This window comes from Melospiza melodia, chromosome 1 (genome assembly GCF_035770615.1).
Source record: "Melospiza melodia melodia isolate bMelMel2 chromosome 1, bMelMel2.pri, whole genome shotgun sequence".
Taxonomy (NCBI): domain Eukaryota; kingdom Metazoa; phylum Chordata; class Aves; order Passeriformes; family Passerellidae; genus Melospiza; species Melospiza melodia.
In genome coordinates, this window is record NC_086194.1 from 32,227,708 (window position 1) to 32,255,265 (window position 27,558).

The window sequence follows — 27,558 nt, forward strand, 5'->3', positions numbered from 1 at the left end:
AAAACCTGATTTAAGTGCCAGCAGAGAGAGACTGGTAAGTACAGATTGTCTGACAGAATTGATCTTCCACTCGAGGTAAATAACAGGGCTTTTTTCAAAACCTCAGCACTACTTCAAAGTGGCATCTTAAGATACAGCTTATTGTGGGTGAGGTTAGTGGTGCAAGTTCAGGCACAGGTAAATGGCTGGTTGCAGAACCAAAATGACTTCAGAAATAAGTGCTTACTGGTGTTATTTTGAGAAGTAGCTTGTTGTAGACCGTTCTAAATGCCAGAAGCTGTTAAATGTTATTGTGATTTTGTGAAGTGGACCCTGCATTAGGAAGAAATAGCTTTTGTGAAAAGTACCACTTAGAGCTAGAAATATTTTTCAGCAAAAACAACTTCAAGCCTCTTTTAAATTGCAGGCAGCTCTATGACAATAAGTTCAGAGAAATTCTTTGAATTCAGTGAAGTTCTTACAGGAGATGGGGAAGTCTAGAAAAATAAATTTGACAGCTACAGCTTTTATTCTTATTTTATTTATTACTTTTTATTTTATTTAGCCCACTGGGAGTATTTCTCACCCAAATCCTGTCTACATAAATCTTAATCTGCTCCAAAGTCCCAAGTCTTATCTTAAATATCCTGGCAGAGTTAGGGTCTTCCTGCTCTATAGGAACAGTGCAGTTTTTAGTACTTGGCTCAATAATGAGCTGATTAAGACCTTAATTTTCAATCCCGTTAAAATTGTCACCACTGTCTACCTCACTGAGGCCAAAGCAGCAGTACAAAACCCCATGCAACACTCCTGCACTTGGAGAGATGCAGTGAAGTAGCAAAATGGCATAAGAATCCTTGTTTGGCTGGTGAGGTGATGCAGACTTGCACTTAAAATACACTTGCCTGAGTAGTGACAGTCCTTAAAATACATGCAAAGCATCCTCATGAAGTAAGAAGCAACCCCACAGAAAATGGAAGTGTCCAGAAATTATGCAAATAGTAACTATGCTGGGAATCCTTTGGTAACCCTGTTCCCTTGTATCAGAACATGCAGCTGTCATGTCTAAAAACTTCAAATAAATTTCTGAAACCTTGTAGCTACAGGAGAATGTTTTCTGGTGTCAGCATTACCACTAACATTATTGATTCTTTTCCTACAGCTTGGAGGGGAATTTGGCACCATGTTTCTTGGCCTCTCCAAATCTGGATTATGATGGATACCACAAATACATAATGAAATGCTTCCATCTGAAAGCCCTGTACTATATGGACTGCACCCCAGTGCTGAGATGGGATTCTTGTCAACATCAGATAATCTCTTCAACTCTCATTTGGAAAAGCAAGCCATATCTCCATGGGAAAGGGATCAGGACAGTCCGCAGTGAAGAGGTGAAGTTCTTCATCCAGTGTACTGTCAGTGCTTTTAGTGACAGGTGGAATACACATCTTACTGAGTTATTTCAGCAATAGACTTAATTTTGGGGGCTGGGGGTGGAGGGAAGGCATCAAATTAGAAAAGATCAGATGAGTTAATGGTAGCGATAATGCACCAACCTGGCCAAGAGTTAATGCACTAGGAAGATATTTGGACCAATTTCTTTTTCACATTGAATTTATTTGGGGTGGGAAACAAGGTATGGATCTATCTCACTTTTTTTTTTTTTAATATATATACTTTTTATAAACAAATAGAGCAAAAATACTAGAAAAAAGGCATGGTTGGTTGAATTGGTGAGTCTAGTCTTGACCTCTGTCTTTTGTTCCCATCTCCTGCATGATAAAACTCCTTAGGATAGCTTTCTTACACCTTCCCACTTGTGCCAAGCATAGGAAGTCCCTCCTAGCCTGCAGTCCTGACTTCTTTTTCTGCTGCATCCACAGCACAGCCACACAGTGGTGTGCAGGATTTCCATGCTAGAGCAGCCCAAGTGCAGGTTCTCCCACTGCTTCCCTTCTTGGGAACTTGTTCTGAGCAGGAGCTTTGTGGCTGCTCCAAGACTTCCTCTGCAAGCAGTAAAGGAAGAGGAAGTTTTCAGGGAGTTTTAGTTTCTGGGTAGTCTGAAGAGGTGAATCCTGGCCAAGGAAGGTGTCTGACCATCTCTTGGCCTCAGCACCTGACCACAGAACCTGGAGTCTAGCAGAACAATAACATTCCTACTGATAAACTATCAGATGCTGGGTTAAACAGACCAACCCCAATACCAGGATTAGCTTTGTCCCTTAATATGGAGTTGGCTGGGACATTGCAGTTCTGTTCATAGTCCAGATATGTCAGACACACAGATACATTATTATAGCCAAACTCCTTCCAGAAAATTTTAAAGAATGGGTTTTAAGTCCAGAACATCACTGGTGCTTAAGAGAGTAAATGAATAAAGGAGCAGGGAATGAAAATGTAATCACAAATCTCAGCTAGTTCTGTTTTCAGATTGTGCCATCTTCTGCATCCTCCTTTCTGAGTGTAGGTCTGAGAGACTATGTCCAGATGCCCCAAAGCCTGGCACATGATGTGAGACTGAGCCTTCAGTTCCTTATCCTTACCAGAGTTAATTAAAATCCCCTATAACTGCCACTCTGGTTTCGCCATCCTTTTCTTTATTTCCTCCCTTTCCTCTGAGCACTCTTTTTTTTTTAATCTTTCTTTTTTTCCCCCTCTTATCACTATCAGATCATGGAGGCTTTGCAGGTGGAAATGCAACAGCTCTGCATGCAAGTAGCCAAACATTGCTTCATCTCTTGGGGGGAGCTTGTGCTTTTCTTGCTCAGTCCCCATCCACTTTAGGGAGTCTGGACCATAGCACATGGCATTCATCATTAAGTCTGCCAAAGCCAGGGCTGGAACAGAGGCTGAGCTGCATTAATGCTGTGATTTCAATTCCTGCTCATTAGCCCTGTTATGAATTGTTCTTCATTTATGTTCTGTCTCAGTTCCAGAGCAAGCCTGAGGCAAGAGAAACTCTTTCTGGGGGTGAGGCATGTCTGTGCTGTGCTGTGTTTTGCCTAATGCCTGAGACAGCAAGGACTGTGGGTGATGGAGGGGGTGATGGAAGCTATTAGGTACTAGAGAAATACAAACTACTGACTGAAAAATCAAGTCACACTTGACTGAAAATCAAGAGAATTCCAGGGTGTATCCTAGTAACAGCCGTCATCCCAAGTCCGGGACAATGCATTAGTAGGCTTCAAGGGTCAATGTTACCTGAAAATGTAAAGCTAAATAGAAGCTGCTAAGTGTTAATTGCTTTGCACTCATTCCTCTCACTACTGTTGCCAAGAAGACACCAAAGGTGATGGAGGGAGCATCTCTGTTTTTTATCTAAGAAAATGAGATATTTGTGCTCTTCTGAAGAAATCAGACACTTGAAGGTAGAAGAGTCGGAAAGAGTTGATTTCCTGGGACTTCTACTGAATCTGTTGTATTGTCTTGAAGAGGTCAAGAAGGTCCTGGGTGATATTCTGGAAATGCTTCCTGAGAAGCTTAACATAGCAGAAATCATGCAGGAAGACTATTGCCTGGAGACCCTATGCTCTGGTTTGCCTCAAAGAGTAAGGTGATGAACCTTCTACTTTCAGAGATCCATAGGTCTTTCAAAAAGCTGGACCTCAGTCTGAAGACAAATTAATAATTTCAGGGCGTTTTGTGGCTCTTTTGGTAATTAAAGAATAGTTATTCTTTATGTTTGCCTTTTCTTTTTCTCCAAATGGGGAGCTGAAGTTTTCTGCTCTTATGGAAGTGCTGAAATACACACAATATACACTCTTCTGTGATGTTGTGCCAGACACATGGACTAAACCAAGATGTGCATCCAAACACAGATTTGTCCACTGGCAAGTACCCCACAGTGACAGGGTTTAGCTACTATACAGAGCTATTCCAGTGATGTAACCCCAGCAGCCTTGTTCCATTCTTATTTCTTCCAAATTTTCTCCAAATGAAAGTCAGTTTTCCCTTGAAGTGGACATAGAACGGGAAACGGAATCTTGCGAACGTGAAAAGAAAGGCTTACAAACACTCTGGAAAGGAGATAGGATCAAATGAAATGCAATTGAAAAAAACAGAAAATCGGGAATTTTAGTGTCTTCAAAAAATAGGCTGGGAGGAAATGAGCTGCATTGCAAGGGACCAAAACATGCCAAAACTAAGCTCACAGATGTTGCAAAAGCAGGGGAAAAAGTCACGGAGGAAGACAAAACTTGGAGGGGAAGATATGAGGGACATGGCATGGATACTTAAAACAAACAAAAAAAAAAACGAAAAAAATCTTTCCCGAAGTCAAAGCAATCAAAAGGCATAACATGCCAGCAAGGGCAGGGACATGCACCAAAGATTCCTCTATTGGTCCCCATTGAAATTGCAAGATTCCGTTTTCATTTGAACACCAAGCACTCTGTTAAAGCAAAGGCTCTCTCACCTCCCTTTGTCCCAAGTACCAGGCATGTTCAGCATCCTGTGGGATTCCTTTTTGTTAGCCCGCTATCAGCAGTGGTTAGACATGGATGAAACAGGGATTGTTTCTGGAAAGTCTTCTAATACCTCATGGCAATGTATGCTGCATTGTGCCATTATTCAGAACCTCTGTCAGAATCCCTCATGTTCCTGGTTTTTGCACTTTGCTCCGGCTCATTGGAAGTTTAAATATGAAGTTTAAATACCATTGAAAACGGCACCAGACAATTTGCATTTCAGAAGGCATCAGCTGCTAGCAAATTCTGGCAGCTTCTTATGGTGATGTTCAGGTTTCTCCCCAAGACAGCAGATTTAACAGGACTGAGCATACTCACATTCTCTGCTGCCAGCAACCCATACCATGCTGATCACCTTCTACAACTGATTTCAGACATACTTACTTGGGGAAAACAACAAATTCCACTGAAACAATCACCTTAGACTTACATAAGCTTGTACTTTCTGGTGACTTCAGCAATGCATTTTCTCTGTAGATAAAAGGACTCTACACTTGAAATCTGTAGTTTATTTTGTCTAAAAAAGCAGTTCACACACATTTGAGGCCGGAGCTATTGATGCTTCTCTTTTAGCATTACTGATTTTCTCATGAGACACCAAGGACTTGACATCTGGACACAGGACCTTCTGCTGCCAGCAGTGGTGAGGCTGACAGGTCAGCAGTGATGGGTATAGGGCACCAAGCATATGGTTTCAATGTCAGATATTTCTCTGTAACTACTGGTGTTAGCTGTGTTTGTGATGCTGTCTGGAGAGTTGATCACAGCTTAAATAAAAAGATTAAAATCACTTTAAGATTAGAATAATCCTTTCCTGAAAGCAAGGGGAACAATCCAAACTTGTCTTGTGCTACTCAGAAGTGTGAGGACAGAGCAGCTAAGGAAATAAGAGCTTGATTGTATAGTTTAAAAAGAGGTTTAAAAGAGGTTTAAGAGTGCAACTTTTTCTACCATTGTTATTTAACTAATTCAGTGCATATATCATGGTACCATTCTGTTTTCTTCTATAAAAGAGTTATGAGGCTAATGAGAAAAATAAATCAAGTCTTCCAATCCTCTTTGTGTAGTTGTTGCCACAGTAGGGGATGGAAAACTTTCACCAGTGTAGTGAATAAAGCAGTAATCTCATTTCCTGTCACGATCACAGAACATTAGCTGAGTTGGTTAGAGCACGGTGCTAGTAACACCAGGGTTTGTGGGTTCAATCTCCATATGTATCATTCATTTAGGAGTTGGACTCAATGATTCTTGTTGGTCCCTTCCTTTAGAATATTCTGTGAATCTGTAAATGTATGTTTGTATTTATTCTGAACACCACAGGAGCGCTTGGTAACAGTGTAGCTCAAATTCTGCATAGTCCCCAATGGCACTGAGCTAAATGCTTCACTTGGCTAGCAGAAATGTGGCCAGGAGCTCCTCACAGGACACTGGCTGGGCTGCCATAATTCTCTGGAGAAGGGCTGACCCCACACAGTCTCAGGCTTGAGCATGATGGCCCAAGAGGCTGACAGTTCTGACATTAGAATTACTGTCTGAATATAGAATTACTGAAAGCACTTTTATTTTTTTTAAGCTGCAATGCAGAGCAGAAACAACTGGCCTTTGGATAAGGTGTGCTCAATTGCAGATGTAACCAAAAGACCAAGGAGGAGTATGACCACCCAGCAAGAAAAGGAGCCTGTATCTGTATGCCTTCTGTGCAAGGTAAGAAATGAACTTAAATTGCTTGATCTCCTAGTTCAGGGACTCTATTAGGCAGTGAAATTGCATCAAGAGTTGCACTAAAGCATTGTGACCCTATGAACAGCACCAAGAAGCTTAGGCATGGTGCTAGATTGCTGGCATTTGTCATTGTGGCTTTAAATTTCATACCAGCTTGGTGTTCTAATCATTAAATATACTTCCTGCGCTTAAATAACTGTTAAGTATGTCTGAACAAGGCCTGCATTGTAGTAAAGCAGCAGCTCTAATCCAACTGAGGTTCAGAAGTTTAAAGACTATTCCAGAAACTATAAATTTCACAAAAATGAACTTCTATATATTTTTTGCAACCCTTAGAGGTGCAGAATAGGGTAGTAGCTAGCACATGCTAGTAACCTGGATCAAGTAACCTACATAACTGCAATTAAAAAAAAAAAACACAACCTAACCCACAAAAAAAAAAAAAAACATCAACACATCAACCAACCTACCAACAAAACCCCCAAACCCAGAAACAAACATAAAACCCCACAAAAATCGTCTCTATCCTATTTTCTTTCTCTTACCTTGACTATAAGTTGCCAATTCTAAATAAAGAGATATAAAGATTTATGAATGTTTTATTTGCTGGGTCATAATGCTTAAAAAGCTTTTGGGGAGACATACCAAGAACAAAGGGAAATACTTGAGAACACCAGTTTTGTGGATCCCTTCCAACTCAGAATACTCAGTGATTCTGTGATTAGCATGAGGTTTAATTAGGTGGGCAAAGTGTAAGAATTAAGGTTTTTTTTTTCATCTGGACTTTTAAGCAATCAGTTATTGCAATAGCTGTAGTAGGGTTGTAGGCTGTCCCTGAATGGAAACCATGCTCACCTTTTGAGCTGCAACTCCTCTTTTAACAACCTTCACATGATAAACACCGTATTTTGTTCTTTTGAATCTGTATCTTCCTGAGACTGAAGCATTAAGTTCAGGAACAACAATTCAGGCCTACTGTCAACATGAGATTTTAGTTTTAACTAAGAAAAGCTGTCAACAAAGCTACAGCTCATTACAGAAAGGTGAGTGACTCCCAGTGGCAATCAGAGAAACATCATGTTCTTCACCAGACCTGAATATAATAAAAAGAAAGCCACTCCTTTGGAAAGGAGTTGCTACTACAGCAGGTAAACCCCAAGAGGGAAGTTAGGGTAGAGGAATGGAGCAATAGCAAGGTTGTCATTTGAATGGCTTTGAGTGTGCAGTTTGGGCTTGTGTTGGTGTTTACATATATAAAATTTCTTTATCACTAAAGTCTCTGCTTTTAGTAAAAGGGCATGTTAACGAATCCACAAGTACAGTCCAGACAGATGCTATGGACTCATCTCTGCATTCGAACAAAGAGAGCATGCAGAGCAGGCCAACAAAATCTAAATCAACCAAATGTAGTCTACACTACATCTGTATGTCCAAATGTAGCCTTAACTATTTAGCAACTGTTTAAACACAAACGATTCTGGTCGTGCACTACAGAACATCATGTAAAGCGGGTGCTACTATTACTGTGGGCACCACACAGGACTGTGGGGCCAGGAGCAGAAACATGGTTCAGGAGCTGACTTCAGCAATGCCAGACATTTTTTAAAAGGCTATTCCAGTGGATCAAAGGGAAAACAAGAATGTTTATGAATGTCCAGCTTATAAAAGCAAAAGCAGGAGGACAACTTGTGTTTTGACTTTCAAGCTGAAAATTGAGAAGTCAGGTAAATGGGTTCCGGCAGGAATAGCTTCACTCCTGTCAGTTTCATACTAAGCTTTCAATAAAACATGCCACTTTCTCAGTCTTCCTGATAGTAAAAAGAGAGATTTTTCACAGTCAGCTAGAGCAAAAGCTAGAGCATAAGTGTCACATTAAGGATTGTGTTTTTGTCTCACAAAAACACAATCTTAAATGTAACCCTTATGTGGTCTATGTTGTTATTTCCTCACCCATCAATGTTGTGCTCATGTGTTTCTCCACATAATGATTATTGATCTCCAAGCACCACTACACTTGCTATAGGAAAGTAAAAGGGAAACATCAGCACCAGGGTGTAGCTTGAATCACAAAATACTCTTCTTTAGATCAGTCTTTATTCTCTCTACATAAAAAGAAATGTGTATATTACAAAATTTTAACATACTTTAACATGCAATACAAATATCTGGCATTTAAATGAAGTTGTTTGAAAGTCTGGTTGTACAAATGAAAAAATATCTAAGCATGAACTGTAAGTAAAAAAAATTTATTCCTGAACACTGATATAGACCAGTTACAACAGGTGGTAGATGCTTCAGGCAGCATGTACCTTACACAAAAACAGCTGGTGAGAAGTTTTGTTGGATTTTTTTACTGGGATATTTTTAAATTCTTTTTAAACATTCTTCTACTTTCATGTTTTGGTGAATAATTGCACTTTGGAATAAAACTTTCAAAAACCATCCTCACATTTGTTGATTGCATCACCTTTGGCTGGAACATAATGGCATTCAGATTAAAGTATCTTTTCCTTCTTTGCAAGGACAAGGTCTATAAACTACAGGTGGTGAAACAGGTTCAGAAAGCAGATCTGGAATAATAGATCTTTATGGTCAAGTTGGTAGACAAGGGTGTTTTGTTTCTTTGAAGATGGGGTGCTTTGAAGGTAGTTGTTAAACACCCTTTCTGCAAACTTGCACAATTATAAAAATAAAAATATTGCTCATTTTGACCAAGCTCTCCATCCTGTGGTTGTGTAGCTCTATTAAAAATTAACCACTCAAGGTTCAAGAGTGCCATTTCACTTAACATATAGGTCTGTGCATGTAGATTTCTCTACCAAAACATTTTCCTGAGAGATCTTTTGCATAAGACCATATCAATCAATAAGTTTCCAATAAAGAAATTAATATGCTATATACTACAATTCTATTTTATGTAAAACATAATAATAAACTTCTGAAGTCAAACTGTTAACATATTAACCAGTTCCAGGCACAGCTTGAGTTCAATGCTCTCAATTGTCATCCGTCAGTTGTTTTTGTAAACTAGAAGATATGAGAAAACAGTGTTAGTGCTTTCTAGGAAAGTCAGCTTCCCCAAAAAATTCCATTGCTGAAGATGATAACTTCCAAAACAACACTTCTATACACTTCAGCCAACCAACAGGGATTTCAAAACAGGCAGAAGCCCTTCAATTTTTAAATCAAATTAGCTGTTTACACAGACAATATACATCACTTCAAATAAGCTGCTTTCAGCCAAGGAAAAAATTTTAAATCCAAGAAACTTCTTTTGCATAGGTGCAAGATTTGCCCCAGGGCACAAGAAGTCAAATGTTATTTAAAGGGCTGTAACAGTTTAAAAAAGAACGACCAGAGGGCAGAGCTCTCACCTTTCCAGGTACTCCTTGACATTGTTGTAGCCATAGAACTTGGCCAGGTGGATGAGCATGCCGGTGGCACAGCGCCCGTCCCGCCGGCGGCAGTAGCTGCAGTTGCACACCCCGCGACAAGGAGGACAGATCCAGGCCTGCAGGGGTGTGAGTGTGGGAGAGGGGGAAAAGTAAGTTATGAAAAATGTTATACTGGACTTCTTGTTGCTCAGAAAAATGTGAGTATGGCTTCCACACCACGTGATTGTTCAGGGCAAGGTTTTACAAGCCTCTGTCAGCCAGCCAATCAACCTTATTAACATTTTCCAAATTCTGCAAGATTAACGAAATTATTAAGTGCTTGACTATTTCTTACTCTGAAGTCTCAAGTTCTCTGATGTGTTCAGTATTGACTTTTAAATAGACTGAAGTCATCTGAAATGCCTAACACTCATTCCATGCTAGGCTGACTGTGGTCAACTCCCTAGAAAGAGATGGGTACCCACGGTAACAAGTTCCTTTGCCTCACTCTGCCTGCTGGTACAGGACAATTCCTGGGACTGAATTAACCAGCTGGTACATGAAGTCAGGTACCCCCAAGCTGCCCAGCAGCTGCACATAAAAGCACAGGTGCTAATAGAGCAGCCACTGCCACATTGGGCTAGCACATCGTGGCTATTAGTTAGTACTACAGATCTGCTCTTGGCAAAAAGGTTTGAACCCCATTACCATGAGTGTATTCTTAACATCACAGATTAGTAACAAAGCTGTATTCATTAAACTTTCATTCCAGGTTCAAAAATGACACTTACTGGATCAAGCAGAGCTGATTTCACATCTTCACCATATCGATTTCGAAGACAGGGCCCACAGAACTGCCCCCTGACCCCTCCACAGCCCTGCTTGCGACAGATTGTCTTTGTATCAGTTGTCTTCTGTCGACACTGGTGGCAAGTACTACCCTAAACGTGGAATGGAAGAGAAAAACATTTGCATGAAGGACATCTTAAATGCCCATTGAAGAGCTTTCCTAATAAGAATAAGCACAAACTTCAAACCAAGGTCAAATTAAACAATGAAGAGGAAGTTCTGTTACGATGATAAATCATACGAAGATGCTAGGAATTTTACAGAGACAGTGCCAAGTTTCAGTTGCATTAGAAGTCTCAAATTACATGAACCTCATAATCATAATTCTGGTCCTTTCTTCTCTCTAAGAAAAACCTAAAAGTACTGACAAAATTATCTTGTGACTCATCCCTGCCAATACCATGAAGCCGGACATACATGGTAAGATGATCTTTATAACCAATAGCCCAATCCAGTGAAAGCAAGGAAGGAGGACTTCCATGAAGAACACTGGACACCACACAACCTGTACAGAAATGTCATTTCCAGAGGCAAAGAACAGCAGGGATCACTATTATTTAATGGTACAACACAACATTTTTATTAGCAAGAGAGACAAAAAGGATACTCTTACTAGTGGCAAGTAATAGCTATAGCAAACTTGACTTAATAGCTCTGTGGCAAAGAAACACTTTTCAGGGGTAAAAAGCCAGTGGGGAGTATCAACCACCACAGCCAAGCCCAGAGAAGTCTGGCAAAGCTTTCAAAGCTATACTTGTGCGACAATGATGAGCTGAACTCCCCAGAGCCTCAGGAAAGGAGACCTTTTAGAAAACACCAGGGAAATAGCGAGAGACTTTTCATTTCAAGCACAGACACACTGAAAAATATGGCAACCACTTACAAAAACTTTGTCATAGATTTTGTCTCTAACAGTGATTGCAATGTTGTCCAAGTCCTCCTCAGTTATGTCTTCTACTGGGCGATGAGATGAGTACTTGGATGATCTCCTCCTTTTGCGAACTCCACAATCCCCCTGCTAAACAAACTCATCTCAATACCTTTTGTCTGATCTCATGAAGCATCTGTCACCACACTTGGTGACAAATTCCTTCAATGAGTATGCAGTCCTCAGCTGGCAAACTACAGGCTCATGCACCACTGGAAGAACGGGGAATAGTTTCCAAATCATCCTGCCCCTTTCTCTCCCTCTCCCTCCATAATCTTTTCTCTACTACACTTTTTATTAATTTTATTTAATTCCTTTCCTTTATTACTACTTCTATTTGCACAAATCCTTGACACGTTTTTACTGCTAACTTTTCTTTGTATTCCCTCTCCTCCTCCACTGTAACTCTTCATACTCCATTTCTTCCCTCTCAAAATCAAGAACTGTGATCATCTGCCTTCCCATGCTTTCATCCTTCAATCTCCTTGTATGTTCTCTAGTTGCTTTCTCCAATGACAATCTCCAATGTTTTGCAAAAAAAAAAAACCTCTACTGAAGATTTTAAGTTAGTCCTGCCAATCCCAGGCCTTTCTTATTAATCTGTTATTTGGAAGAGAGTACTCCACTCACCACTAAGCGATGTTTTTTTTCCTTCTAAATAATTATTCTCTTTGACCCCTATTCATGAACAAATCTCATCAGATTCTTACTTAGCCTTCCCCATACCTGTCTCTGAAAACCTCATTTGTCCTTCACTCTAGATCGGTTCTGTTCTGTCCAAAACAGTCATTTACCAGCCCAGGTTCTCATTTGGTGCTACTCCTCCTCCTCTAATAGCCAAGTTCCCTCTATAATGCTTTAACTATGCCCAGCACTTGCTCCTACAAGCAGAACTGGGATCCAGCCTTTAAGGATTCAAACTTAAAGGGTCTTCCTCATAAGGGCTATAAAAAAATATAAGCAAGACAAAGGACCACCATAGGCTAGAGGAGGAAAAAATCATATTTTTAAAAATAGGAAATATTAAAATCTGCAACTTTTCAATTACTAGCCTGGACATTAACAGTTTGCTGGTGCAGATTCCCTTAATTTGTTCTCAGTTCAGCCATATAACTCACATCTTCCTTCTGCTATTTCCAGAGAAGGATTTTTGCCTTTTTTTTTTCCTGAGGCTGGTAACAGAGAAGATCTGCTTTGCCACCTCCACCACCCCACTGCCTTGCCACTCCAAGGTTTTTTACATTACGGGCTCTTGTAATTTTCAGATGAAGAATTAATAACAGACCAGAAGTTAACTGCCTTATTATGCCTGAGTAACCCTGGTCACAAATAGAGCCCACTTAACAGGTGAAAGATGAGACAGAAAGGCCTGGAAATAACTTCTCCTGTAGCTAATCTCAAAGATTTTCAATAACTTTGCGTATGTGATGTCTGGTCTAAGTGCTGGCCAACAATTTAAATGTTTCCTAGTTCCTAACTACTGGAGATATCAAAATCTGGCAAATACCACACTGAGTCTCTTCAAGAGGTTTTGTTGTCTGTAACTACAGATGTGTTCTGCAAATTTGACAGCTGACACAGTAAATTTTTCCAAGGCAAACTTTTCTGGTGGACGAGCAGTTCTGGTTGGGTTCATTCGGCGTGTTATCTGGCCTTCAGAGAATGTCCTCCTTGGGGTTTTCTTCTGTTTCTACAAAGAGAAGAAAATTCCAGTAACTGTCTTTTCAGTTATGTTTGTAGTGTTAAACACTAGAAACAACCTGAAAATATCTGTACCACACTTGTACTATCATGAAGAGATCTACTGTTCTCCTCCTCCTTACTTGTTAAGCCAAACCCCACCACCAAATATACTCCCTACAGACTATTTTTTTTGCTACTTTCAAAAATCACACCTTAACGTCAAATTCTGTACCAATTAACATCACAGAACTATACCAAAATTTAACACATGGCATATTAGGGTGGACGCCAGGTCTCACTGCTCTTTGGTAGCTAAATATTCTGATTTTCCCACAATCTGAATACACAATCGAGGAACATTGAGGAGTACACAGTTTGAGGAACAAGCTGAATTCTCGTTAATTTTCTTTTAAACTTTTTTAACTGAAAGGGTATTAAGAAGCTGCTTCATTTAGTTCAAGATTCATAATTTTGGAGATTCTTGGGAGGTGCAAGATACGCTCTTCACACTGTCCCACCTCCCAGTTATTGCATGATTGAATTCATGCAACAGAAGTCCTACATGGACATCCACCAAAGTCCTTTGTCCTACAGTCCTTCAAGGTTTCTTCACATTTTTTCAATTTATAATATACATGGAAAAATGCTACTCTACAGAGAAAGCTGCTAAGCAAAGTTTCTCAGCTGCTTAAAGCTGAGAAAAGTCAACTGAAATAACTACTGTATAATTTCTGTTTGTGTTGAATGGCTGAACTTCATGAGCACAGTTCTACTGGGAAGGGTGGATTTTAGAAGAAAGGTCTACAAGAGAGAAATAAACAGAATCTAAATCCAAAGCAAAGCAACTACTCTTCTTTATTCCCACATATTCAGACATTTGTCCAAAATCTCAAATAGTATTTCCGGAGCAAAAAGGATGAAGTAGCATCTTACCTTGGTCTTTGTCTTTCTTCATAAATTATCTTAAAAAAATCTGTTTCCTCACGTAATCTCTGGCACTTTACAAACCATAGCAAATTTATACAAATGAAGTGACCAAACCCAAAGAAAACCAGAACAAACTTGCTGAAAGTTTCCAATGAAACACATTAAGTCCAACATCTAAGTCTAACAAAAATTACTGTCACCACCAACCAGTACTGGGAACTTACTGCAGGAGTCGAGGAGGGCATTTTCACTGGGAACAGGTCCGGTATGGAATTCAGTTCTGCCAGCAGCTGGGCAAGCTGGAATCAAGTGATGTCACACTGAAAACTCACTGCAACTTACAAAACAAGCAACACCACCTACCATCCATTCCTCACATGCACTTCAAATTACAGCTCAACATGTGTAAGGAACCTTTATGAAAGCACTTAAATAAAGTGAGGCTCATAAAAGGCGTTTATTTACTCTGCCATGAGCAAAAACACTGCCAACAATACTAACTTCATAGCTCCTACTAATTCTTACTGGGAATTAAACTGGTCAGATTTACATAGTGTCTTATCAAAGCAGCACCAAAGGAGTACATTACAACATGGTAATGAGTGATAACAAGAAATTAAGTTCATATGATAGGAGGGAGAAAAAAAAGACAGGGTGCCAGAAGACAGTAAGAGGTTTCCAGTGAGCTTTTACTGACTGCAGACACATCTGTGCTCTTTGCCAGACAGCTCTGCACTTAAGCACTGCAGACACTGGGTACACACTCATTACAAAGTTAGAGAGCAACTAAGCCCCACTTGCAGTTCCCCCAATGCATGCATGTTCTGATCATGTACAGCATCAGAAGTACTTCAGTGGGATGATGATTTCTTGCACCATGCACAAGATGTCTTGGAAGTACATTTCCACATAAGCAGTGGCTGATAGGTACAAAAAAGGCACTGACCTGTTCTGGAGTTCCAGAATGAGGCTAACTTCTGAAAAGCCACTGGTAGTGGGGATGAGCCAAGCTGCTAGCTCTCTGAGATTGTCACAGCCATCAAGATATTAAAAGCTGAATACAGTATTTCTCAGTAAATACTTCAGTGTGGCATTTATTAAGAGCTATTTAATGCCATTACAGTACTGCTCCTAGGATGCCAGTGAATTTCACAGTGGTTGAACTACAAGGAAGAGTGGAAGGTGAGAAGGACCAAGGAGCAACAAGACCAACACAACAGCAGTGGGAACACATGACAGATTAGAAGTGCAGGTACAAAGCTGAAGCAAGTTTTTACACAGGAGCTGCAGTACCACACCAAGAGGTATTGCTTGAGCCCCAAGACTGCTTGGAAGCTGCAACTTTCCCTGAAACATAGTAAAACTGAAGGAGCTACTAAAGATTTAACATCAGTTTGGATTACATAGCAGCATGATAATTAAAGAGAGCTGGTGGCATGTTGGATAATAAAGGAAAAAGCATTAGTAAATGATCAGTTGCTCTTTTCCACACCTACACACACATACACACACGTTCAGCAGTTATATAGTAAGGCAATATTGTAAAAATCACATCCCACACAGCTGAGAAATTATATTTATCATCCTCAGCAGCTTTTAGCTGGCTTTCCAATCAGTAACTGCAGCAGATCTGTCACACACAAACAAAAAGTAGAAACACTATTGGGCAAACGACACCATAAACCACCTGAAAGGACCAGCTGGTTTTCTGACATGTTCTGAAGGCTGCAAAACTTGGTAATTTATAACTTTGTTCATATTCACATTAAAAATTCTTAGTTCTACTCTGGTTTTAAACTTGACCAGGCCAGTCCCTACTTGAGCTTATTTTAGGGGTAAATGTCTGAGTGCTGAGGGTCCTCCAGGGTTTTCCCAGGTAGAAAAAGTCACCATAAGATTTTCCTAAAGTTCCAGCACAGCACCAGCAGGGACCCTAAAATTCAAGTATGCTAAAGCTAAGTAATTGGATGCAAATGTCAGAGAAAAAAACCATTGCTCTTAAGTCTTACCATGGCTTTATTTTCTTTAATATTTATGGCTCTCTTAAGCAGTGCACTGGAACTTTCCTCCTGTGTTTCTTTAATGTCTTCTTCAGACTCTGAAGCAGAGCCCTCTACTTTGTCCGACCGCTTGAGGCTTATTTCTTTTGAAAGAGGCGTGAGGGATTCACTGTCCTTTAGAGGTAAATCAGACAAAGCCTGTTCAGGCACTTTTTTCTCAGATGATTTCCTGGTGGGAAACTGTAAAGCAACACGAAGGCCAAAGCTTCTTCTCTTGGGGGAAACCTTCTGCTTCATCTCTTCCTCCTCTTCTTTCTCATTACCCAACAAATTATCGCGTTCTTCATCACTCAAGTCTGACTCCACCATCTACAGGTAAGAAAAATCCCACGTTACAATATTGGCTCTGACATAAGAGAATTAATTTTTAAATCCCTAGTTCTAGGCAGCATTCTTTCCATCCAAAGGAATCACCATAAATTCACCTAAATTAACATCTTTTTACAAGTTCACAGTATGCAACTTCTGCCTGTGCAGAGATTAACAAAACATCTACACATTAGTGTTGTCTGGGATACAGACATGGCTGTCTCCAGAGGAACAATCTTGCCCAGTACTATCTACAAGCAGTGGAAGTAGTTCCCATTTCTAATATGTGATGCTACATTAAATAAAGCATTCTTTCCCTCTTTTAGGACAAGACTTTTTAATTCAGTGTGAAAAAAGAACATCATAGTGTATCAGAAAAATTCCTACAAGAACATGAAGTTTACACAGAAGAGACAGGAAAAAAAAAGAAGTACATTCACATGTAGGTGTGACTGCCTTTACCAGAACTTCTTTCTTGCTCACATACACCTCGTTTGAAGCAAAGCCCTCGAACACTTCTGTTTCAGAGTCAGTGTCCTCAGTGAAAATCCTCCGCAGCTCTTCGGTGAGGTATCTGGACTGAAACTGGAGCTCCTGCAAAAACACCACTCAGGAGCTGGGAAAGGCAGTCAGACATAGAGTATACACACTGCCACAATAAACAGGTTTGGTGGGTCAAAGCAGTGCCAACTAAATAGCATCCTGTGAAAGCACTTTGCAGGCAAAGCCTGTCTAAGAAACAAACAACAAGAAGACAACATTCAGATTCAATATTGAGTTGTTTTAACTGCAAGATTTTTCTTCTTCATTTTGAGGACAGGGCTTTAACTGAGCTACTTCTTGTGGGGGAAACTTTCTCTTTCACTTCTTCCCTTCTTCATTACTATCCAATAAAAATAAACTATCAGTTTTCTTGTATGTAAATTATCATGTTGTTTTATGTATTTTCTTCTGGTTTATGTATTTTCTTCAACAGGCCTTGAAAAGAAGAAAATACAAATGAGAGATGGGGTCTGCTCCTTGTGCTGTTACACCATCACTGAACTGACTGGTACCAACACAGCTTTGAACAGCCTGACCAATATCCCTCCACCTTTCACCTTCTCAACTCACTGGTTTTTTTATCATTCCCATGTGTTCTAGGGTAGACAGCTCCTCAGTTTCAGCCTATAGACCAGGAAGTAAAAAGACCTCATTAAAACACTCTTCATGGTATGTACGTTACATGCCAATTAAACACAAGGCATTTACTAAATAGAAGTGTATTTCCACACTTCCAACAAGAACTAGTAGAAAACCATTTAATCAACCTGTTCCTGCTAATCTCTTGAGAGACTTGTTCCTGGTAGGAATATAATCCATGTTCACATCACACCTGCCTCTTGAAAGTCAGCAACATATAAGTTTATTTCCCCAATTTTCCTCTGTTACTTCTTCCTCCCACACAAGAAGCAAAAATTACCTTTAATACAATGCATTTGCTAAATATCTTTATTCTTCCTTTCAATTCCCTCCCCTCCCTGACTTTAATTACACATTTCTTTATTTTAAGATAATATCTGGTGAAAAAAAGATACAATAGATGAGTGGAAAAACTTAGAGGGGAACGGGAGGGGGGAGCCACTGCATATGCTGTTTCTTTACACTTAAACATCTACAAATTATTATGGGTAATTGTAATGAGTTTTCTCTGAGGAAAATTACTTTATTCTTTTGTTGATAGCTGCAGTGCAGCTGCTTGAGAAAGGAACAAACACAATAGGGAAGTTACTTTAAAGTTAAATTGCATTTCTTGGAGGAAACGGAAGATTTTATGTATTCTGTGTTTTTATGAAATTCCACAGTGAAGGTTGATGGAGGAAATATGCTATTTGTTAGCTAAAGTAACTAAAAATAACACACCCACAGCTATGTTGTTCATCTATGAAGAACAGTCTACATCAGGTAAAATACACACCAGGGATACCTATTGTGGGAGAAATTGTGGGAACTGGCAGAAGTGCAGAGATGATCAGAGCAGGACTGCAGAAAGCCCTGGGGAAAAGCAGGCACACAGAGGTCACTACTTGCCAACTCATTTGCACTTCAGCATCCAAGGGAACACCTGATGCACCAATAGCCCATTTACCACCCCAGCAGGGCAGCTACCTTGCCTCCTTTCTCAAGAACTGAATTTTTCTGAACTTCCCATCGCTTTGTCCTTTGCACCAAAATCCTTTTGTTTCTTGCACAAGTACCTTTTGCAGCAATTGTGGTGTTTGGCATCATGAACACAGGATGATGCTCATCCTGATGCAGGGCCCTGATGTGCAAGGACTGCAGATTATGCTGCAGTTGGATGGAACTCAGGGTATTTTTATTCTACCATTTAGTGGTAAAGAAATTAAATTCAATACTGATCAAGATTTAAAATAATTCTCATCCCAAGGGAAACACAGGAATGATAAGGAAAGTTGCAGTGCAAGCTGTAAATCTGGAACAAGTCTCACTGGGATTCTCAGCAATGCATGTTAAACTAACTATCTATCTCTTCCATAGCATTTTTCATCAGAGGATTTTAAAATGTTTTGCAGAACAGATCATTATCATAAACTCTATTTCACAAGTTGGGAAATCAAGGGAGGGAAAAGTACAGGTCAGGTGTCTGCAGCCCCCAAGCAGGCAAAGCAGAAGCTCCCACACAAGGTTTTCCCTCCACCACCAATACCTCTCCCCACCAACCTTTCTTGATACTCCGCACAAAACCACAAATGCAAGATCAAGCTACCTCCTGGTTTGCTGAAGCTGCCAGTACTGCTGTCTAGCAACAAGATTACAAACCAACTTAGAGCCCAGTAATTTAATTACATCTTGGACACTATCTTTCTCCATAGCACAGACTGCAGCTCTACTCCCAAAAGGTTTCTGCACTCTCCTGGGGTCACTTGTCTATAAAGGCTGAGAAACAGTACATATTTGTAACAAGCCTTATTCTGTCTCTTTCTTTGGCTAACACTAATCATCTTCCTTGTCATCAGCGCCCCTTAACCGGGCACTGACCTGATGAACTAGGAAAATAAAAGAAAAATAATTCAATTATCTCATTAATGAAACCGAGGGACCTCTGCAAGAGCACAAATGACAAAGGTGTCTTATCACACATTAGCCCATGGCTATCAAGCATGTAATTATATGTTTCCAAAAGACTAAAAACTAAATTTTTTGCCACCCAAGACAGCACATCAGTTCTATTCTTTTCTTGAGAATTCAGCTGGTATCTCCATCTACCAGAGAAGAAAAAATATCAAATCATTCTGCTAATCCAAGCCACTTCATCAAGAGAGCAAAGAACCAGCAGACTGCACTACTGCAGCAGGAGCTGATGCTTTCTCTGGATTACCACTATTAAAACACAATTTTAATGCAGAGACAGTGCAGAGATATTTCTGGAAGAAATAATTTGAAGTCTACATACTCACAAATGCCCATCTAATAACCAGCAACATCTTTCTCTTTTTCCTGTTTGCTACACTTACCTATTTCACTTAAACTCATCTTCCAATGAAACACATTTTTATATTATGAAGGAGTTTTGAAAAGCAACCACTAAACCCTAAATACTAAGTTAGTTTACTTTTAAGTTTAATATGGGCACTGTAAATTACAGGTTAAGGTGAGAGTTATAATTCACACAGTTTTGACGCAGGCTCAGAGTATTACTGCATCCCAAGAGCATAAATGGACTATGGCAACCTGTTCCTACCTCTTTTCCAGACTCCTGGGAATCAAAGCTAGCACAGTTGTTCTCTGACAAGAAGCTCTTTTCGGAAGCATCATCTTGGAATCCTGGAAAATCTTCACTGTCACTGGGGGTATTAAAAATGCTGGCCACATCCTTGGGTACCTGTTTCTGATTCAAGACAAGACAGAAAACATGAGTCACACACACCAACTTAACAGGAAAACTCAAATTTGCAACCATACAACTTATGTTTATATTCCTATGCAAACACGAGTCTGTAGCACAAAATATGCTATGTGTAAATTGCACCTTATTTAGCTAAACTCCAGGAAAATTCTGTATAGACTGTTTTAATCCCTGAATACAGACTCAGGATCTGGGATTGGGAGGGGATGCAATACACAGGGTGTTCAGCTCCACAGGAAAGTACTTCAGAGACCTAAAAATACATGGGTGTCTAATCTTTGCAAGGGCACCCTTACCCATGGGGAAACCCACCACCCCTCCAGCTCTTGCAGAGAAATGATGTCTCAGAGGTGAGGAACACAATCTCAAACATAACACAATGCTAAAGTACAAAGAAACCTGACCTTAAGATCTCACAGTACCATTATGGATTTTAGCAGACACTTGGCTAACTCCAAAAACAAAACCAATGCAACTCCTTCTCCTTGGTCAGTACTGTCACAAAGCTTCTCCTGTGATACTGTTTAAGAGAGTGAAAATGTGCTAACCAAGAACATTTCTCCTTTGCTAGAAGCCCACCAGGAGAGGGGGAAGCACAGCCAAGGGCACATAGCCTTCCTCAGGTGAACAAAGTCACAGCTTCAGCGTTTAACAAGTTCAGTCTCAGCCTAGGAGACTCATAACACCACTTCCAACCATTCCACTGGGCCATACACTTCACAGCAAACACTTTGGATAAGGCTCTGCATGTGCCAGGACAGTAAGAAAGCCTCCAGAGAGTTCCCATGTGGGCTGCTTTAGGATCTGGTTTGTGTAAGGATGGGATGAATGAGTCAAGCCTTAAAATCAAGGAAGAAGGCATTTTGCCAAGTTTCAGAACACATTTTCACACATCCAAGTATCACCTGTAAAACTATTCTGCCAGTCACACAAATGCTCTGGGAGAAAAGCGTCTGCATTCCTCACCAGCATCAAAACACTTGTCCTGTACATCCCCTCACATACACACCTCACACACACCACTCCAACCTGAAACAAGCCTCTCTCCTCTCTGCTAAAGCCACACTCTCATTAACTCTCAGGAACATGAGATCAATGACTGCCTGGTCAGAGGCCAATTCCTCATCTCAAAGAGCTGTTTTCCAGCCCTGGATATCCACCAGTACATCTCAGAGATGAGGTTCAGAACCAAGAGCAGACTGCCCTTTTTTACTGTCACAGAAAACTAAGGTTGCTCAAACAGGGCATATAAAGATGATTTTTTTTTCAAAGTCTACTTGTGGCAAGGCAAGTGACCCAAAGAAGGTTCATTCTCCAAAAGTAATATAGCTGCAAAGGTTCCATTAAAATAGCAAGCAGTACCTTCACCAAAGCATCACTCTCTGAAATAAGCTAGAGTAAAGGGTGAACAATTTTATTCTAGTTCTAACCTTATAAAGCTGATGTAGGCTGATGCAAAACCAACTTACTGCTGCTGAAGCAAGAGTAGAATTCACCTCTGAAAAACTGACCCTCTCAGGCCTATAATGGCATGATCCAAAGTACAGTTTCTAAAGTCATTCTGTCCATATCAAAACCCCTTTGGATATTCTCTCACTCCTACCTCCTACAGTGAACATCCAGAATCCACTTCTGTTGTTGTGGAATTTACTCAGTACAGAGCAGTGCTAAGAATGAAGGATTGTGCATTTAAATGGAAAAACATACGAGGAGCTGAGAGTCTCCCTGCTATGAATAAATTGCTTCCAGGAGCCACTGCATTAGTTCTTGTGCTAATCTACAGCTGAGTTAGCCACTGCTGCAATTACTGAATGCCTGATTTCTTCTTGTTCATGTATTGCTTCTTCATCTGCACCAGAGGAGTCATTTATGAGGCTGTAATTATTGATTTTGAACAACAACAAAAAATTCTTTCCCAGTAGGAACTTAATTTTTTTGCATTCCCAAATTCTGTGGTACTGGTACTGATTTAAGTAACTCACTGTAGAGCTCCAAGGATTTTTAGTTTGTGACTTGCTCTCCATAGCCTGGGTAGGAAAAATCGCAATTTGGTCACTGATGAGTCCCTGTTTTACCAGAAGGGCTTACATTAATAACAGACAACTGACAAGGTGGACATACTCCAGAAGTTTAGAAAGGGAAGCCTCATGGTCAATCTTGATTAGCAGAATTATTAGAATCTATTTCTGCACCTGAAATTGTAAGCCAAATTTATTTCCAAGAAAAGTCTACTGACATAAAAGACAAGCTTGCAGCAAACATCTCTGTCATGATGGGCTCATCCACTGTCATTTATTGTGTAGTCCTGGAAGCCACAGACATTCCCATCTTCAACTTTCAATTAAAATACATTCTGAAACTGATTTACAATCAGCTTCAGAGCCTAGGATTTCCACTCTTGTCAACAAATTATTACACACCAAGAAATAAAATACATATTTGTCTAAACTGAAATGTCAAAATAATCTATTTAAAACATCAGTAAAACACAGGCACTCAGGAGAGGATCTTTACACCACTAAATCCCTAAAAAAGTCATGAAGGCAGAGATGTGATGAACGTTGCAAGCTTGCTCGGGGAAAATATTTCAACATGAACAGACCACAATGGACTGTTGAAATGCTGCAGGTGTGAGAAATACTATCTTTTAAATATACCTGTTACAAAGGCTAAATACCAAAAGTCGAGTGAAAGCTGGAAATAATTCAAAGCTGCTGAAAAAGTCAGTCTTATTTCTGGTAGGAAGTTTTATATCTATAGAACTCATTTATTTTTGCACATAAAACACACCTAGTTGTTTAAAACCCCTACAAGGTACTATTCAAAAGTATCAGCAAACTTGCACTGCTACAGATGGCACACAATCCAACAACTGCCAGAATAACAAATCCTACATTTCTGCAGTAGTCCAAAACTCAAGACATTCACATCTCTCAGGTTTTCCTTCTCTAAATTAGACAATATACCACCAGGACACCCAGGAGCATACTGGGATGGGTTGGGCTGCATGGAGATCCCAGTCCTACAGAACCAGGGGCCAGCAGCTGGTATGTGCCTGTGGAGGCTGGCAGGTCTGTCACCAAGGGCAGAGGGTGACAGAGGCTGGTAGGGTTGTCAAAACTGTTTCAGTCACATGAGCTACTGAAAAGTAAAGAACCCAAGGTCCCCAGCAGTCACAAGAATATTTTTCCAAGCACTCTACCCATAAATTTCACCTTGTTAGACAAGGAAAAAAAGAAAAGTCTGAGGTGAGCTGTTTTGCTATCTACATCAACAGGAAGAATTTTCATGTTCCAATTGAAAAAGCAACTTTCCTGACACCAAAGCCAGAAAAGATGCAAATTGCCGGGTAGGCTGTGAGGAGAGAACACTTGCCTGCAAGCAAACCAGTGTATTTGGAGGGAAGCATGTTCTCTCTACAGCACTGACTGCCATGTTTAATTTTTTAAAGACTTATTTGCACAGATCACTTTCCCTGCCAATTGTCACACTAGCACATTCTTCTCCAATGGTGATGCATCAGGAGAACCTACAGCATGAGAAAGCAGGGCTAGATGTAGTTCTCCATTTTTGGTCCTACCATGGGGAAAAAATCAATTGAGCTGTGTTCTCTTAATTCAATTTAGCACAATGTATGGGCATTCCTACTGAAAGCAGAGGACACACAAGTTCAGTCACATTCAAACTCAGTCAGTGTGAAATAATCAAAGTTTCATTCCAAGCAGATACTCACAAACCAAACCTGTGCAAAGTCACACCTTCAGCACATGCTGGAAAGGCTCTTGACTTGCTCCAGGTTCAGTCCAGAAGCCAGCCTAAGGCACACACCACCCAAGGGCACTGCATTTGGCTCAAAGGAACAACCTCAAAGGAGCAACCGAACAGGGAAGCACTCCATGGCTGACAATTGTGGGCAGAGCTAAAGAATAGAGGGGCCCAGCCAGAGTGTCAGTAGGTGCCAGACCAATAAACCAGAACTATGCAGAAGTCAAGATCCTTGTTTTTCCATTGGAGTCACAAAGACGAACAGCACTTTAAAAGCTTAATTTTAAGCATCATACAAATGTGTGAAAGACATGGAAAGCACAGAAATATAAAGCCCCAAACTGCAGTGCAAAAGAATTACACAGACCGGATGCATGGTCAAAAAGACTGTGACCCACACAATCAGCCCAAGACTCGTGGGCATCAACAAAACCTAGGAAGGCAAGGAAGATCGCAGATAACCTCCAGGATTTCTCAACATCATTAAAGCACAAGAAGCTGAAATCCCCTGGACAGTGAAGAGTATTCCTGGCATAAGCAGCAGGAGATGGAAAGGCAAGTGAGTGTTCTGAAAGAAGGAACAACTGATAAAACGAGCAGTCATCACCCACTTTTATGATCTTTGCAGGAATAATTTGATTCTAATGTAAAGATGGATTATGCCTGAGCCTTTAATCTGTCACAGCAACAACTCCTGGGACTTTGAGGGTGCCCCCTCAAAAGGTTCTGTCAATTTTCACACCAGTAAACCTACTGCTCCAGGAAATTTTGGTAAATTCTGCTGTTTTCAGAACAGCCAGCCAAATACGGTCTCTGTATTGCCTTATCTAGACTGATAATAAGCGAATGTCCATAAGGCTACTTTATCCTAAAATAAGGAATGCCCAAGTACCATAATCTCATGGCAAATCATTTAAAATGTCACCTTCCATGGGCAGTACCTTCCTGGAAACTATTTCCGACTCTTCAAAAATGCTGGTAGTGCTGTAAGTATCAGCATGCCAGCATATGAACACAATCCACACTATAAACTGCTACTATTTCTTCCTTTGTACCATCTAATCACACACCAATCCTAACAGTTGTAACAACTACTTCTGAATTTATTATGAATAATTCAAGAGCATCCCATGGTGATGCCTAACTACTGTCCAAGCCCTGGTATTTCAAGGAAATCTTTTGTACAATACTGCAATGCACCCTCACTTTGTGCCTGGTCTGCTCAAGTCTAGGATTTGAGTTCAGGCCTCGTGGGTGCAAACAGTCACAGTCAGTGCCCCTTAAACAAGCTCTGTGTACTGAAACTGCTGTGCCAGGACCTGCTAAATCAGACCCTGGGACAGGAAATGGAACTACAGGTCTTGTGACTCAAAACAGTTTTGTACTGCTGACATCTTCAGCAATTGTTTTCAAATTGGAGCATGTACTCACAAGCCAATCTGCCCGTCAGCAGTGACGGTCTATGACTTCAGAGGCAAAGAAACCTTCACCACCACATCCTTCTGGCCCTGCCAAGACTGAACTCACTGCTCACCAATGTATCACAAAAACAAGGCAGAGCAAGCAGAAGGTTTTGCTCAGACAAAAATAAACTCCCATGAGAAACAGGAAAACACCAAGAACAGACTTCTGCCCTTTGCTGAGCCTTGAATGAAACATGATGTGCAGCGTTTAGCTGTGTACCAGAAAGGGAACTAGTAGACAGTAAGAGTCTTGTGTTACAGTACCAGAGAAGTGAATTGAGTGCCATGTGTGTCTGTGTTGTCAAACAGGGTTATCCCAGACTGTTTTATAGCACCCTTATCTTCATACTGCCAAACGGAGAGCCTGAGGTCATACAGAGGTGGAAGGTCTTTGCAAGGACAGAGCTCTAATAAATATTCCAGTGGCTGTATTACACTTCAGTTCCACAGAAACCCCTGTAAAGCTCCAACTTTCCATCAGCAAGAGTCGAATGAGATGCTGAACTTCTTGCTCCTTCCCACCAGCTGGGAAGCTCAGCATGACTTGAAGAGAGTCAATTTAGACTACATATAAGGAGAATGGTAAAACACTGCAACAACTTGTTTAAAGAGCTGGTAGATGCTCCACCGCTGAAAACATTCAAGGTCAGGTTGGATGGCTCTGCGCAATCTGAACTAGTTTAAGATGGCAACTCTCCTTCGAGGAGGTTGACTAGATGAGGTCCTTTCTAATCTAAAGTATTCTGTGATTCCATAGCGATACTACCTCCCAAGATTCGACCCACACAATCAGCCTGATGCACCCAAGCATGCGCCCCCAGGCTTGGACCAGACCACAGGGGACGGAAGCATGACTCTCAGGGGACTCAAATATGTGCCAGCCTTGGCATCGCGGCCTTCCGAAAGAAAAAAAAAAGGAAACAAAAAAGGCCAGAATTAAAAAGAAATAAATGTATTGGCTATTTCTAATGTGGTATCCCCAGGCTCACAACTAATTAATTGTCAGTGATCCACTCCAGCCTTTACTAGAACCTACACAAGTCCCAGCACAGCTGCAGTTGCCCCACGCCGCTGCTGAGTGTCCCAGGGCCGCCCTCAGGGCGGCTTGCACCTCATTCCCGGCCTTTAACAGCCGCGGAGCGGCCGCGCCACGTGGATGGCTCCCGGCGGGACCGCGGGCCGCCCGGTGTCCCGGCCAGCGCGCTGCGCCGGAGGCGGTGCGGGCGGCCGGGGGAGCCGCCCCGCCGCTGGCGGGCACTGGCCGGCGCCGGCGGGCAGCTCCTCCGACCCCTCACGCCGCGGGCGGCGGACAAAGGCCGCCGCTGCCCCGGGCAGGCGGAGAGCTGCGGGCCGGCTCCCTGCCCCCGGCGCCCGGCCCCGCTCCGCCAGCCCGCGGGCCGCCTCACCTTGCCGCGGGTCCCCGCCGCCGCTGCCCCCCGCCGCCGCCGCCGGCCGCGCCGCGCCATGGCCGCCCGCGCTGCCGCGGGATGAGGAGGAGGAGGAAGGGGCAGGGAGGAGGGGCGCGGGGCGGTGGCGGGGTGGAGCCGCCCGGCAGCGGCGGGAAAGCGGGCAGAGGGACGGGGCACCCCGCGTGGCCTGCCCCGGGAAGGACCAGCGCCGTTGGGATGCTGCTGCGGATGCCCTGGGCACCCAGCATCGTCCAGTCTTTCCTGCACGCTTTTCGCTGGGCGGCAGCTGTTCGTCTAAAAGGGGTAGGCTTTGGAAGGAAATAGGTTTTTATCCTCCAAGTAAATGAAATTGTTTATTTACGCAATACAGGCGGGAAGTGTAAGCCTCTTGAAACCTCGGGGGAAAAAAATGGGAGGGGCGGAGGGGGAATGATGCCACTTTCGAATCAAAATAGTAAAGTCCAATCATTAGTTCAGCACTGCAAGTTCACCACTAAGCCAAGTCACGAAGTGCCACATCCATATGATTTCTGAGCACTTTGAGGGATGTGATTCCACCACTTCTCTGGATAGCCTGTTCCAATGCCTGACCACCCTTTAAGTGAAGAAACCTTCCTTGGCAGAATCTCAGGCCATTTCCTCTTTCCTATCGCTTGTTCCTTGGGAGAAGAGACCGACCCCTATATCCTTTCAGGCAGTTGTAGAGAATAATAAAGT

The 27,558-nt window shown here is 41.5% G+C and overlaps 2 protein-coding genes across 6 annotated transcripts in view; one reads left to right on the forward strand and one right to left on the reverse strand.

Annotated features, from left to right (window-relative positions):
- DNAH11 (dynein axonemal heavy chain 11) overlaps nt 1–10,452 on the forward strand; it is a 98,666-nt gene extending 88,214 nt beyond the window's left edge. The window contains 3 exon segments of the mRNA XM_063148425.1: nt 1,142–1,370; nt 6,019–6,149; nt 10,314–10,452. The gene's annotated coding sequence lies outside the window, so the exon portion shown is untranslated.
- CDCA7L (cell division cycle associated 7 like) lies at nt 8,248–26,894 on the reverse strand. 5 transcript variants are annotated; one of them, XM_063152971.1, is made up of 10 exons: nt 26,839–26,894; nt 20,040–20,186; nt 16,738–16,891; nt 15,938–16,297; nt 14,153–14,227; nt 12,826–13,008; nt 11,274–11,408; nt 10,333–10,482; nt 9,542–9,678; nt 8,248–9,194 (listed from the first exon to the last, which is right to left on the reverse strand). In XM_063152971.1, exons 4-10 carry the CDS (start codon nt 16,295–16,297, stop codon nt 9,164–9,166), a joined length of 1,071 nt encoding a protein of 356 aa, XP_063009041.1. In that variant the 5' UTR covers nt 16,738–16,891; nt 20,040–20,186; nt 26,839–26,894; the 3' UTR covers nt 8,248–9,163. The 5 variants fall into 5 exon arrangements, with proteins under 5 accessions (XP_063009041.1, XP_063009048.1, XP_063009067.1 ...); XM_063152978.1 differs by having other exon boundaries at nt 16,787–16,891; nt 26,839–26,888; XM_063152997.1 differs by having other exon boundaries at nt 11,274–11,405; nt 16,760–16,891; nt 26,839–26,888.
- Between the last annotated feature and the right edge of the window lie 664 nt (nt 26,895–27,558).